Below are 16,190 nucleotides of genomic sequence, written 5' to 3' on the forward strand. Positions count from 1 at the left end.
ATTGGCCGACAGCACTTACGCTTCTTCGCCCGTCTGTCTGTCTGTCTGTCTGTCTGTCTGTCTGTCTGTCTGTCTGTCTGTTTGTCTGTGTCTATGTGTGTCTTTTTCTCACATCTCTCTCTCTCTCTCTCTCTCTCTCTCTCTCTCTCTCTCTCTCTCTCTCTCTCTCTCTCTCTCTCTCTCTCTCTCTCTCTCTCTCTCTCTCTCTCTCTCTCTCTCTCTCTCTCTCTCTCTCTCTCTCTCTCTCTCTCTCTCTCTCTCTCTCTCTCTCTCTCTCTCTCTCTCTCTCTCTCTCTCTCTCTTTCTCTCTCACGGCGATAGCTTCACATTACGCGAGAAAGAGGATAGGAGTCCCTGACAGACACGTCAAGGAGACCGGCGTGGGACTCCATCGGTAGAGCGGGTTATACAAATTATACGCGTTCGTAGAAATAACGTCATTTTTAAGGGCTTATTTTTCTCAGCGGTCAGGAAATCGTGACGTCATGATTTGAATATTCCAGATGTCCATCTAAAGCTTTAGTAAATATACACATTAGATATCGTGATCGATTTCCGTCTTCGCAGAAACCAAACTACATTTTGGAGGCCAATGTATATATCGTTTATCAAAATGTTGATATGACAAAAGAATTCATGCCTTAGTTGACGTTTGATTCCATTGGAAGACGCACAGCTACACAGTCTCCGTGTGTGGAAACGGATTCTAATCTGGGCTAAGTTTAACGTCGTGATTTCGGAGAAACTTCTAAAATAGGTCTTAGGTCTTAGTCCGAACTGCCTCGCATGCAACACAATCATTGAGTGGGTCACAAACAGACTCCAATATTACTAGACTCCTATTTCTATTTCTAGTAATCTATCTATTGCATTATTTCCACGCTTTCTTTTCTTCTTCTTTTTCTTTCTCCTATTCTCGGCGAAAGGCGATATGAAGATAAGTACCGTAGCTACTTGTTGAGTCGAGGAGTGTGAAAAAGGTTTAGGCATCTCGAAGATTTATGACACTCTTCTACAGGAAACTGGATCTGATCGTACATATCAACGTCACAGAGGAGAATCAAAACGCTTATATTAGTTTAGTCCTTTATCTAACCCTCTGGATAACTGCTCGACCGCTTGCAAGCTTTGGTATATAATTCGAAGTATGTAAACAAATGCCGTAGATTTATTGTAAGCAAGATGTATAAAATAACTATTTGCTCATTGGTAATTTGATGACTGAATAATGTTGTAAGGTAATAATGTAAAAAAAAACATCTCTAGGTTCTAAACCGCGTTTCATTTATTTTCTTTATCCCATTTATGTGAGTAATCGAGAGGAAGTCTGAGATTATAGTGTCTGCGCAGATAACTATACGGGGTCTTGATACGTCATTTTACTGTTATTGATGATGATAACTGTTTTATGGACTTATAACAAAGGATTTCCTGCCATTGCACATTTTCACTATTTTGTCTTGCATTTTTTATTTGTTTCCTTGTTTCAATAACAATTATAGTCTGATATGTTATCGCAGGTAATAACGATAAAAAATAGCAAAAGAGAAATAACAATGACAGCAATATTAATAATAATAAAAAAAACAAAACAATAGCAATAATAATAAGCAAAGATTATGATCACGTTCATAGGAAATGACAGACGATCTCTCGCTTGAGATTATTATCACATTCACAACGAAAAGTCTTAAACACCGCTGTGTAAACAACCGAGCAGCGCGCATGAAAAAACAAATGACGAACGAAAAAATTATGTACACTAAACATATACTCTCCCTATCGTAACTGATAATCTACAAGTTCTCCTTTTTATATATATATATTTTTTTCTCTCTCTCCATCTCAAAAGAAAATGTCTACGTGGAAAAAAATGGTCGGGTGGACATCCATTTTCATAATTTGCTGGCATATCCGATCAGCAACAATGCACAGGTGATACTAACGGATTGCAACTTGATATTGAGTGATGTGGGCGGCAGTATAATGAATAGGGCGCTAAGCAGTGATCTATTATGACAGAGTGGGCATAGTCGACCAACCAGTGATCAGAGAAAATGGTACATTTGGGTCTTTTAGCGTAGTGGCGAGATGCTCTAAGCCTCCCATGTGAAAAGGTGAGATTTCTTATTACATTTCTAAAACAAAAATGTAAAACAAAACGTGATGTTAAAACAGAGAAGAAAATAACAAGAGTTGCCAAGTGAATAACGGCGCCATATGGTTCCAGGAAGGTGATTTTAGACAGGCCAAGAGTGTCAGGTGTTAATTAATAATAATATAAATCTGTCTTGTATATCCACATGCATTTTGTTTTACATCATTAAACATACAAGACATCGGGAAATTTTCTTCATGCGTGTGTGTGATAAAGCGTTGTGATATGTAGATGATGTAGTGATATTGATGATTATCTCTTTATTCTATACACACATATACAAACAAACAAACACACACACACACACACACACACACACACACACACACACACACACACACACACACACACACACACACACACACACACACACGGATACATACATAACATGTCCGTGTCAACATCGACATGGTTTGATTACTTACACAGAGCCATATGGTGACTTGACAGTTTTACATCCCTTAATACGCTTATATGGTTGTTTGAACTGTTTTGTGGATTTCACGCCTCCCTCTCTCTCTCTCTCTCTCTCTCTCTCTCTCTCTCTCTCTCTCTCTCTCTCTCTCTCTCTCTCTCTCTCTCTCTCTCTTCTCTCTCTCTCTCTCTCTCTCTCTCTCTCTCTCTCTCTCTCTCTCTCTCTCTCTCTCTCTCTCTCTCACTCTCTCTCTCTCCCTCACTCTCTCCCTCACTCTCTCTCTCTCACTCTCTCTCACTCTCTCTCACTCTCTCTCTCTCACTCTCTCTCTCTCTCTCTCTCTCTCTCTCACTCTCTCTCTCTCTCTCTCTCTCTCTCTCTCTCTCTCTCTCTCTCTCTCTCTCTCTCTCTCTCTCTCACTCACTCACTCACTCACTCACTCACTCACTCACTCACTCAATCTCTCACTCAATCTCTCACTCAATCTCTCACTCAATCTCTCACTCAATCTCTCATTCACAATTCACTCAATCTCTCACTCACTCACTCACTCACTCACTCACTCACTCAATCTCTCACTCACTCACTCACTCACTCCAATAGAACTGCGTTGTGAGAAGGTACTTACTGGTCTCGGCCTTGGATCTGCTGGGTCCGAAGGGGGAGGTGACGCTCGGGTTGCGTCCTTCCTCCTCCTCGTCACCGTTCCTCTGCTCGCGCTTGGGCATCGTCAGGTCTTGGGCGCCGTTGTGTAGGCCGCTCGCACCGAGTCCCACGCCCATGCCTAGCGATGGACCTCCGACGCCTACACCGAGGCCTCCGCCGCCGCCCATGCCTAGGCCTGTTGTTGATGGGCAGAAATATCCGTGGTGAGAATTGTTGATTTATTATTTAGCATGTCTGTGAGGAGGAATTATTGTATAATGTTAAAATAAGTTAAAAACAGGCTTTACTCACCAACCGCGCCGAGGCCCATGCCTGAGACGGCAGCATTTCCCTGAAGCTTGCTCAGCTCCTGGTGGTAGGCGTCGAGGGCGAGTTTCACCTCCTCGTGGGATCTGTTGAACAGCAGCGACTGGCCCAGGAAGGGGAACAGGATCCCCGGGTACTGGGGGTCTCGCGGGAGCGGGATTTGAGGCTCCTGAGGCCTTGACATGAGCTTGACAAGTTCCTCCTGGTAGATTCTTGCCACCTTCTCTTGCGGGATGTCGTCGTTGTCGTATTTGCGGATCCGCGACCGTGAATCTCCCCGGGACAGCGGGCTACTGGAGGACGAATGTTGGAACGTTAACACGAAGCCTCGAAGAAATCTTAAGACATTTGGAATTAGGAAATATTTTTTCTTAATCAATTCCATGTTTCATTTCAACACATGAATTAGAAAAACAAAATGCTTAATATTCACTAAACAGCTTATTCATATTTAAATGAGACATCCAAAATTGCGGCATGAAAAGCTATCCATCACAAGTCTAATCCCTCGTACAAACTCCTCCGAGCATGAGCGGCATGCGTGCGCGGAAGTCCTCACCTGGGGGAGTGCGTGGAGCTGGCGGGAGACTTGGAGTCCGTGCTACGAGAGTCCTGGTCCTGCTGGCCCGCCTGGCTGGTGGCCGTCGAGGAGGTCATGGCGCGCGAGGCTTCGGTCAGGATATGCTGGATTCTCTCCTCCGTCACGCTGTCATCGGGGCCCCGGAAAGCTCCGCTGGAGTCCTTGTGCGTACCTGTCAGGAGACCTGCACACTTAGTGTTAGGGCACTTAAACGCCCCGGCCAGGGCCATTGGCCAACGCCGGAAGAATGTCATTTTCTTAATGCTAAAGAGAACAACATACAAAGAAAACCATCAAAGAATAACGCCTCCTTCGAGCGTCACTTTGCGCAGCGGAGCAACAAACACCCTATCAGCAAAACAAGCTGCAGGCTGCGCGCGTCAACACAGGGCGAGGCGCGCCCGAGATTGCCGTGAAGCCTAATGACACACGAGAATAATTTAGGCAACATCAAGTCCCACCCCGGTAGTTGACTCCTTCACCCGAGCACGCAAGAGGTCCATCACCAATAATTCTTGTAACGTGAAGACCCCGGCGATGTCCTCCGCTGATCGCTCCCTACTAAGGCGCAGAGGAAGGCGTTTTTTGTGCATTATCTTCTTATGCTCTTTTTTATCCCACTTTTAATGCTTGTCGTTACCATTTCCTTCTTGGGGGAGAGGGTCGGCATTAGTATTTGCGCCTCGAGGGGGTTTGTTATATTTCTGTTCTCATAATCCAGGAGGAAATTGGTTGGTGGATACTTGTTAAACAGACGACGCCCATAGTTGCCTCGCATACCAACGCGGCAAAGTCACTCTGATTAAGAGTTACCAATTCGAAATCCTTTTCTTTTCCCTCACTCCTTCCCCTTCTTTCAAGCCCTCACAAGCGACTCACTTCCTCTGAACCGTCTCAGGTAAGCAGAGACCCCGCCCTTCCGCCCTTGCTTCCCTTTCTTTCTGCATCGCACGATTCGAAAATGATTTAGTTCGGCTCAACACGGGAAGGGGTACGGTCATCGATTCATCTTCATTGGAAGACAGCGAGCGGCGATGAGTAGTGGGAAACATATTCAACCGCAGTTCTTTTCTTCCTGAACCGATTCCAAGCGTGATCCATGACCTAAGAGCACCAGAATCTATCGTTCGTGGCTTCGGTAACCTCTGGTGAACCCCGGGTTTCCGAGTCGCCCTCAATCAGCAAGGATAAAAGAAATCCTGAAGGCTCCTGACTCAAAGGAGGATCCCGGGCTCTCATTTTCTCCGCGGCGAGGGGGGACTTAGAGAAACTGACTGACAGCCTGACGCGTAGCCAATACCTGAGGCGGAGAGGTTCTCACTTACTGGTCGTTGCGCCTTAGAGGGGGTACGGCGAGGTCAGTGGGGTCAGGGAGGAAGGGGTAAATCGGGGTTTAAAGCCGAGGTGATAGCATAAAAACTTAGCAAGATAATTTACTGGGAAACATTCACTGATTGTAGCTTAACGGGTTTTAGTATTGGTGATACGGGTCAGCGGTTGTTGTTTCTCCACGGAGAATGGCGCCTTGTGCGACATTCCATTCGAAACTGTTGATTTTTGTTATATGAAGTTCCTATAATCTATGTCATTTGACAATTTCCCTGTATCGAGAACAAACCGCGACAACATAAAGACTTATCGAAGCGAAACCACAAATGTTGCACGGTGTGCCACTGTCAACACTCGTCACCACAATGACCGCCGCAAGGATCACACTCACAGCTGTTCCTCGCCGGAGCATTCACCATCACTCACGGCAACACCTTCACCGTTATCATTACCACACGTATCCTCCGCGCCACAACTTCACGGGTATATTAACTAGTGCATGGTATGACCGGGGAAACATACGGCAGAAGTTCTATCTCAACACCTTTGTCCGAGACACCATCGACGACGGAGAGTGTACCCTGACCGCCTCTCGCCCTTCCCTCACTCACCCTTCTCTCGTCGCCCCACCCCTTCCCTCGCCACCCTTCCCCTCCTCACAAAGCCCTCGCTTTTCGCACTCTTTTCCCCACATCTCCCATACCACACTTCACCCCTACGATACCCCTAACCCCCCCCTCACCCTCTCCTTCCCTTCAAACCTTCTCTTCCCCTTCGCCTACCCCTTCCCTCCCTCTCCCCTACTCGACGTACCAAGAACAACAGAAGCTGACGATTGCAGCGTCTCGAAACCGCGCAAAAGGAAGACAGTAATGAGCTTAATCTCAGTAATTAATATGCAATCCGTGGCTGGCTTTGGATCCGGTAGTCACAGAGGCGATGGCGTGATTGAAGAAGGAGAACCACACGAAAGAAAAAAAGGAAGAGAAAAAAAAAACAAGGAAGGGGAGAACTAGAAAAGAGAATTTCCGTGGGAGGAAATGAAAGGCAAAAAAACAGGCTCGTATGAAAATGTCGACACAAAATAACAAATAGGAAGAGGAAAGTAAGTTGAAAATGAGGAAAGATGTAATGGTAAGTAAAATTAACAGACTGGCGCAAGAGCAGAATGACACATTGGCAGTTGTATGTGGAAATGCATTGGAGGTAAAAAGAAATAATAATAATTACACTAAATATAACGTACAGAATATATGCAGAAAGAAAGCAATCTAACCTCAAGAACGCGAAAAACAGGAAAAAATATAAGACATACGATTATATCATCAAAGTAATAAAACGATTACACATGATATTAGAAGCAAAACAAAATCCGAGACACAAATGAGTAGAGAGTTTCGTCGGATTTTTTCCCGAATTGAGGAAAGGCGACAGAGGGAGACACTTATAAGGCAAGAGACCCTCCTTTAGGAAAAAAGAAAAAAAAAAGAGCTTTCGAATCGTCTGTGTCGTGGAGGAGGTTGAACTTGATACCAGAATACGACTGGGCATATCGCTAATGTATGTCTTTTGGAGTCACATTTCGGCCCTGGCTCAGCCAATGGCGAGGAGCCGCGGTGGAAATAACTCAAGAAAGGAAGTCTGTGATACCTACAATTAAATAGTAATGCCCGGGTCCGTCAAATGATAATGGTGAAGTTGTGGGGTTATTGCTAGCCTAAGATTGATCATTGGCCTCGAACTGATTGCTATGTTGCCGAACGAGCAGCCCGGCAATCTACCCCAATCAACCTTTAATCAGCCTTCAATCAACCTTACTATGACATGATTTTTGACGAACAATATGCAGTCCCGACTTAATATTGGTAGATTATTGGGAAACCGGCCAAAATGAACCAAAACGAACCTCAAAAGAAAAAAAGGGGGAAAAAGTCCCGGACATAACTCCCTGGGTTCGTGGGTGCCATCTGGTGCGAGAGGTACATGCAATATCGCCTATAATGTAAGCATAAAAACTCTTCAATGCGGTTTTTCAATTGCATGCAACATACACGAGGAGTTATAATATGATTGCCAGATGTCGTGATTCGCCGACCGATATAGATTACGAAGGATATTGGCTTTTCTTATTATTACTGTATTTTATGACTCACGGCGCTGATTCTTTTGATGCGGCCGGTTACTTTATCATTTTATGATTATATGACCTTTTTATATGTATGTGGACGTACATATATTGCACATCCTAACTGCAAAATCTTATTGCAATCTTGGAAAATCATATTGTCTGCCGGAAGTGAGTATGATGTCCGTTCTGGTGGAACTTAAATCATATCGTAAAATGGAAGCCAAAAATAATTCACGAAAAGCATGGCCGTAACTTATAAAAGAATTTCTAAACCTCTATTAGGATTTAAACAAAAATAAATGTATTGTGTATATATTTTTGTGACGTTATATATAATGCATATATGCAATATACATACACGTGAGTGTATGTGTTATATATATATATATATATATATATATATATATATATATATTACATGTATATAATATATATATCTATAACATACATATTTATGTATGTTTATATTTATATATGCATGTATCTATATGTATGTATGAATATGTGTATACACACATGTGTGTGTGGGTGGGCGTGCACACTTTCATGGCTTTTTAAGCTTTCCCAAGTTGCAGAAAACTTCCCGCCAGAGCGAGGCTGAACCGCAGGCTGAATGCGAGAGCAGACGGCACGAAGCCCTTTAACAGCCCAGCGAGTCTGAAGTCTGCAGCAGCGCCCGGCGAGCTTAGAGAGCCATGTGGGCAGACCCGTAATTAACAAGCGGTAAATGTCAGCTTCATCAGCGTGTCGAATGGGATGAGGATTGTATACCTCGGTAATATTCCTAATTCGCTGACAGTTGGCCTGGAGGGGCCTGACGATACCCGTCACAATACAGGCTCGCCCCGTCTACAGCTCATGCGCGAATTTCTGGATAATATTTACTATATATGAAAAGGTAATTCCCACGTTATATCTCAGAATTCGTCCACGATTTCCATTATGTTAAATAAAGGATGATTAGATAATACAAAACCACGACATTGAAAGGAAAAAACAAATTATATTGCCATTAGCCCCCCGTCAAAACAGGAGACAAAACGAAGCCCTCCGATGGTGATATCCCAGGAGGAATCCTAAAGAAAGCTTGACCGAGGGGGAACTTTCGTCGACTGCGAATACGAAAGCAACTTGATATTCACAAGAAGCGATGCCAGTCTATTGTAATGTTGCCGGAGATTTGTTGAACCGGGAGGTCAGATAGGTAAAGGCAATGGTCTAAGACTTAAAGGGAGAACCATTGAGATGCATGTAAGGCGTCGAGTAATAGCGCCCCTCACCTTGTTCCTATCAGTCAACGTCGCGGACTGATACACCGACATTGGGTGGGTCTTCTGGCGCTGTGCGAACAAGGCCACACCGGCGCTTTATCCGAGGCTTCGAGCGTTTCGGCCGCGCGTCTCGATACCTTATGTGAACACTATTTTAGATACTGAACTAATACCAACTATCGATAACTGAATTGGCAGGCTGTGATGAGAGGGGCGGGCAGTCCCTATTATTACTGATAAAAAAGGGCTAAAGAAATACCACCACACGATGGTACGGTGTTTGAGGCTAAACAACGTTTTGGTGTGTATTTTCTTCTCTTGTTGGTGTAAATTGGTTTAAGGAAGAGAGACTTGCCTCACGACACATTTTATGGTTTATGTGAACATCAATCATTCTTGTATATTTGTGTAAATTAATGCGACTTTTAGTATCTTTCTTCCTTGTAAACATTACTATTAGAATAGATGGATCGCATTAGTTTGGCTTACTATAACTGGCAGAATGAGGGATAGACTATCAGATGTACCACACAAACTGGGCGCCAAGTAAACAAATAAACCATATGCATGCAGGCGAACACGCACACACACTTAGTCTCTCTCACACACACACACACACACACACACGCACGCACGCACGCACGCACGCACGCACACACACACACACACACACACACACACACACACACACACACACACACACACACACACACACACACACACACACACACACACACACACACACACACACACACACACACACACGCACACGCACGCACGCACGCACGCACGCACGCACGCACACACACACACACACACACACACACACACACACACACGCACACACACCCTTCGCAAGACCTGTCCAAACATCTTCGCCCTTTCCCTCTCATCTCCCAATAGATAAGAGAAAGACATGCCTAACATTAACCGTGTCGGAACAGTATCGGCACCGTGTAGATTGTTGTGGCCCGAATAGTTGTCCCGTGTAAAGTGTGAAAATTACATGCCATCAACACACGCTCCGCCGGTCCCACACGGACGGCGCTGGTCGAGGCGACCCCGTCTGACGACACCTCCCTTCCCTTGCCAATCTCACTCTTTTATATACACACTTTCCTTTATGCTTCGTTAATCTAAGCGCTGGTGAACCGTGTATAAGATAAGTGTCGGCGTTCAATGTGAGAATATACTTTTTTTTTGTTTCTGTGGATCTATCTTGAAAACGTCTTAGATCATTTCTTTCTAAGATTAGCTAAGACATAGTTCGGACACCCTCACCGACCCCGGGCATTACCCCCTCCCTTGCCCTTCCCCAACCCTCCCCTGCCCCTTCCCTGTCCCTCCCAGACCCTCTCCTGCACTCCCCCTGCCCTCCTTTGCCCTCCCCTGCCCTCTCTTGCCCTCCCCTGCCCCTCCCCGACCCTGTAACTTGTTTTTTGTCATTCACGGCTGGCCCTGAATAGCCATGGCGTCTCGGTGCTGATGGATCAATTATCCAGCCGTATTATTTGCCTCCACTAGCAAAGATTAAATAGAATTATGTATCGGTAATGTATGTTAATTCATGTAATCGTGAACAAAATTAATCTTGACTCTAAAGAATATCCCATTCACATGCAAGGTGTTTGTGTGTCGGATCACGAGGCGAAGGGAAGGGCCTCGAGAGCAGAGCGAGGGAGACTTATTCACCCGACAAGTGTGACTGATTCGCGAGCGCCGTGTCCCTGGTTTGTGCGGGCGAGCAGGAAGGGGCAGGTGTAATAGAGAGAAGCCTTAGGACGCGAGCGCATAAAGTGTGGTGTGGGCGTCGGGCGTGAGCGAGCAGGAACACGGGCGCTGTGGTAGGTGAGCTCAGGTTTATAGTCGTCTCGTGAACATTAGAAGTGGTAAAGGGCGGAGAATTAGCGATAGGCGGTGGTCAGAGTGATTTTTATGGGTGTTTGAGGGTGATGAATGCAAGTCGAGAGCGGTCGCGGTGATTGGAATTTTGGGGTTGGACTGGGATGCTGATAAGGTCGTGGAAGTGTTTCATGATAGAATGTTTATGGCCGGGGGATCCGGGTCGGGGCAGGTGATCCAGGCAGTAATAAGAAATATATGGGGGTGCAAACGTCTTCTTATCAGTTAACATGGCCAGATCGAGGATACATACATAATAACTTCCTAGCTGTAGCTTTCATGTATGCCTTTTTCTCGCAAAATGACGCAGAGAAACTCGCCAAAGACACGCGAAACATCGGTCAATAAAACAAAACTGTATGATAAAAGTGACAGCAACACCCCGGGTCGCGAAGAGAACCACTTCCCGCTGATGCCTCAATCAAGGATATCTCCGGCCTGTGTCCGACGGTCATTCCAGACGTAAGTCAGCGGGACCACCCACAGCCAGCGGGTCAAGACGTTGCCGCTCCTTCCTCGAGGCCTCCAGCCCGCCTTGCCCCGCGCACTCCTGCTCGCTTCTCCATTAATCTCGTAAATCTGGAACTGCACTCGCACCAATAAGATGCTTGATTCCATTAGTGCTTGTTCTGGTCCGTTGTCCTGAGAAGGAACGGCCGTCCGGAAACTGGGCGGACCACCCACACGCCGCCCATCAGCCGTCCTCATTACCTCAGCAGTCGGGAGCTCTCGCCGAGTGTTTCTTTTGTCACATTACGCTGAGGCTGGTGGTAATCTCGGCATAGACCTAGCAGCACGACCTTAATTCCGCCTGGCCACCCAGAAGTGAAGATGAGGCTCTCGCCACTTCCTCCTTCAGGCAGGCGCTTCAGGGTGTCCTCCTCGCACTTCTTGGTAACGGCAATAGTTTCCGGAGAACCGCAATGGAAATAATTACCTGCAATACTGCTTGCGGTTTCGTTTTATGCGAGTCCGCTGGATACTCGGTTGCGGCGCAGGAAGGTTTGATCATAGCAGGAAAACTAATTCATCTTCGTGAATATCTTAGCATTTGCATATGCATCCAGAAGATTGGACAAGAAACCTCCTCGCTTCGCACGTTTGATATTCTGTAGAAAAACCAGCGCGCTACCTAAGCAAATCTAATTTTTATCCCTTCTGCGGGAATTCCTCGCGCACACATTACATATTCGGGACGAGATCCCGACTGAAATGTAGCTCATTGTAACCCTTTCTGCCCGAGCTAGCCTGGAATTTGATTGCATTTGCGGCCAAGACATGCAAGGTGCCAGCCAGAGCGCGGCGAGGCGTGTTCCCTGTCACATCACGCGTGCCCAGACGTCGCGGACCCGCAGAACGGACCACGACAATGGAATTATGAACACGGGAACGAGGGAATGCACTCCTCGGAGACCGGAGGAGGAGCTTGAATTATTAGTAGTTTCTAATGTCTCCTCGTATTATCTAACCGCGCGTGGGCCGCGCTGGGAGGAGCATTTCGGGGTTGCACAACATCTCTCGCCATTAGCAGCGTCTCATTGCAGCCCAGGAGTAATGATGAACGTCTGGAGCGCAATGTCACAGCGGTATCACGTGAATCTTAGGACATGTTGCCATGTCTCTTGTAATATATTCTAATATATACCTAGTAGTTACGGTCCACACATTCGTGCCAGATATGAGTGGTGGGTGCCGGGGCGCTGGCCTGAGTTGCGCCGGTGGTGAAGCTGCCCCTCTGGAATTCGAGATGCCAGAAAAGGGCGCGCAAACTCATGTCCTGTGTCACATTATCACGGTTGCCAGACACCATATGTCACCGTCATTTTTTCTACGTTCTCATCTAAAGTATTTGAAGACGGTCGCATTCTTCACGGGCTGCGTCTGTTGACTGCCTTGGAGGTGTCTAGGCGTTGCAGCGCTGGGCATAATTGTGCGATACGGGTATATGCGCGATCCATAAGTTAGCGGCGAGGATGGCATCATCAGCTTTCTTGCCGCGTTGCCCGCATCTCCACCTGATCTTGCGAGTCGCCTGCAGAGCTCCGGCCGCATCTCGGATTCAAAACATTTTCTTGTGCTCGAAGCCTCTACACGTTGAATTATTGAACTTACACACGATCATTAATAAGAAGGTTGCCGCAGTGTCCACGGAGGTCCCCGGGGGAGGGAGTTCTTTCTACGTCCAGCGCCCCGGAGCCTACAGTCCGGGGGATCAGGTTCACGAGTCACTCTTATCAAAACATGAATAGGATGAATTGCGGCGATACCGTGCGCGACGGCATATTTACGATAGGTCGTATTGTACTCATAGAATTAACATTTAAATTAGACTGAGTGCGCTGTTCCTCTCAGGGAAGGTCCGCGTGCCATTCGTCTTGCAAGGTCGCAGAATCTGTAATATTCCTCCCATTATTCACAACACAACTCTGGCGGATGCTGTGACCCGGGAACAGCGCGGAGAGCCCACCGGTCTGAGATCAGCGCTCAGCTGGGAACCGGAATATCCTGCCTTGATCAAGATGGATATGAATGTAGAATGATATAAAGAAGAGAAAGGGAATGCGATTCGTATTTTTTCTAGCTATATACACGTTAGAGACTGACGACCTGTGGCTCCCCTCATCTCGAAAACCGCCTCGATCCAAGCTAATACTCCCCCCCCCCCCTCGCAGCCCTATCACCGCAGCCCTCCCCACGAAAAAAGCAGGCTTGCAAGAACTTTCATAAAACCCTACATCTTCTTATAATTATGTCCATTTTAGGAAGAGCTTGATACGCCTCTGAATTTTACAACAGTCATTACATCTCATCACTGCTGGCCACGGGCTGATGTGGTGGAGGGGGAGCCGAGGAGCTGGTGTGGAGGGGAGGGGTGAAGGGTGATGAAGAAGAGATGGAAGGGACGGTGATGAAGAGAGGTACAGGCGATTGGTGATGATGGGTCGGGGAGGGAGATGATGAAACATGGAGCAAAGATAAATGATGACTATGGCAATTTTGGGAAGGAGCATGTCAGGCAAAAATAAAGGTAGGGAAAGAGAGAGTGAGAACAAGCGATGAAAAAAAAAAAAAATCAAGATAAAGAAACGGAGCCACTTGCAAAAGACACACACACACACACACACACACACACACACAAAATAATGTCGAAGAACCGTACAAACGAGAAGTTATCCAAATGACATCACCAATAAGACATATCAACCATATATGTAACTGTAACATTCTATAATTCTAGTCTCGCGTATCATAAATCTGTTAGTTGATTAGTATGTAAAGGCGTTGTTGCTGCAGATATGTCTTAACAAAACTCTAAAAAATTTGCATGATTTTCAGAAATTTGTGTATCTGTAATTGGTCCCTCATATGCGAGTCGGCAGAGACGGACACTCGAGGCGAATCTTAAGAACAGAGCTTGTTTTGTTATCGTTACTGTAATTTGTATCATTACAATAATTCTGAAGAAACACTCGCCAACGTACATGTTTATTCATATCAGTCTGTAAGTACACATGTGTATGTATGCCTATATTGTAAATGTACATATACAGTATATTCATATGTTTTTGTTCTTGTGTATACTATACACACACACACACACACATATATGTGTGTGTGTGTGTGTGTGTGTGTGTGTGTGTGTGTGTGTGTGTGTGTGTGTGTGTGTGTGTGTGTGTGTGTGTGTGTGTGTGTGTGTGTGTGTGTGTGTGTGTGTGTGTGTGTGTGTGTGTGTGTGTGTGTGTGTGTGTGTGTGTGTGTGTGTGTGCCCGCATACATAAATACAAACATTCCTTTATATATATATATATATATATATATATATATATATATATAACTCGTTAATAAATAATATTCTTACAATTCACACAACATAAGAAACAATTAGTGCTTTTTGATGACAAACAATATCTTAATACAATACCTGTCAGGCCGACAATAAGTGTAATTAATCTACCATTTACTTCGGAAAAAAGTCTTTAATAATCTTGGAATGTTCGCCCCGCCATAACATCCCGAGACGAGACTAAAACAGCGATCTTTAATTTACCGCCCAACTCGCTCGTTTTATTACTTCCATTATCTCATTTTTTGTGCAGGCAAAGTCGAGGCTTTATGATCTTGTATTAACCATTGCGGGACCTTAGAAGACGTTTGCACTTTGATTGGGGCCTTTTATTACCGGGCTCTTGGCTTAGGGGTAGTAAAGGGTTAAGAGTTATTAACAGTCTATGAGATTCAAGTTTGGTCGTTACATTTTTTTTTTTTTTTCATTTATTTGGTATCGACTTCTAGTGATAAGCAGCGAGTCGGTGTTTTTTCTGTCTGATTTTTTTTTTCTTGACAGAAGTTGAAAGAATCTGGAAGCTTTATTTCCATGGGTGTTTTCAGCGAGAGATTTCAACGCGTTTCAAACGTTGATCGAGGTACAAACGGAATGGAATCATTAGGACACAGGATCCTCGCTTTCATTTTGCTCCGTGTTTCTCAGTTCGAGAAAATCTTTTTATGTAAGTTTAGGGAATTTATCTCTTCAACACACACACGCACACACTTCAGAGCAGTCATTATCCCCGAAAAGGTGATGGCGCGAGCGGGAAACCTGTTGGATTCAAAGGGTTCTCTGACTGTCCCAGAATGTCGAGCTCTTGGCCGTTCCCATTTTGGCCGGAGTGTTCGCCTCCCGAATGCCGGTTCACCAAAGGACCCCCTTTAATCCGCACGGCTACGACCACACCTGCTGCTCGCCCGAATTACACTTACGAGGATTCGGACACGGGGAGCCTTTCGTAAACAGAGAGCGTTGCGTGTGTCGGACATTCGGCAATGGATTGGCCTGGCGTGAGACGAGGTCAGGTTATCGCGAGTGCGGACAGGTTGCGTCGTGGGTGAGTCCATTTGTTGGATATTCTTGCACTTAGGTTCGGTGGGTGATTATGTCGTGTGGAGTGCGTTTATGGGTTTCTACACTAGGGGTTACTATGTACTGCCACGGGATACATGATTTCTATTAATGAAGACGAAAAAAGTGAGGTTATGAGAAAACATTTTGATTTTGTTTACCAAATTAATTACCCATCTTTACGGAGGAGTAGAAATGGTGTTTATCTTGGTTCTCATAAAACTTGGATGGATATTACTATAATTATTTATCATAATCATGTCTTCCAAAAGATGACCAGTAACGGAATCTACTGCTACAATATACAGCGGCCACTTTCACCCCCTCTAGAAGGCCCACGCAGCCAAGGGTGATTTGCCACAAATACGCTGGTCTGTACCTTGGTAATAAAAGAAACATTAACAGTGACCGTCACACAGTAATCATTCCGCTGGGTTTCGTTCTTTTAAAGTTTCATCGATTACAATGCTGACTAAAACTTGGGGATTTTCTTTTGCAAATATGGTTTCTAATTCTTTACATAAGTTATTATTAT

The 16,190-nt window shown here is 45.4% G+C and overlaps 1 protein-coding gene across 11 annotated transcripts in view; it reads right to left on the reverse strand.

Moving 5' to 3' along the window:
- Positions 1-16,190, reverse strand: part of LOC125031324 (homeobox protein cut-like) — a 347,203-nt gene that overhangs the window by 19,396 nt on the left and 311,617 nt on the right. For 8 of the 11 annotated variants that reach the window (XM_047622025.1, XM_047622019.1, XM_047622020.1 and 5 more), the window contains 3 exons: positions 4,105-4,309; positions 3,531-3,838; positions 3,202-3,414 (listed from right to left, as the gene is read on the reverse strand). In XM_047622025.1, the coding sequence (XP_047477981.1) occupies positions 3,202-3,414; positions 3,531-3,838; positions 4,105-4,309 (726 nt within the window). The remainder of the gene's footprint in view (positions 1-3,201; positions 3,415-3,530; positions 3,839-4,104; positions 4,310-16,190) is intronic. The other 3 variants (XM_047622021.1, XM_047622018.1, XM_047622017.1) reach the window with 2 other exon arrangements.

Source organism: Penaeus chinensis, chromosome 12 (genome assembly GCF_019202785.1).
Source record: "Penaeus chinensis breed Huanghai No. 1 chromosome 12, ASM1920278v2, whole genome shotgun sequence".
In the NCBI taxonomy this organism is placed as follows: Eukaryota; Metazoa; Arthropoda; class Malacostraca; order Decapoda; family Penaeidae; genus Penaeus; species Penaeus chinensis.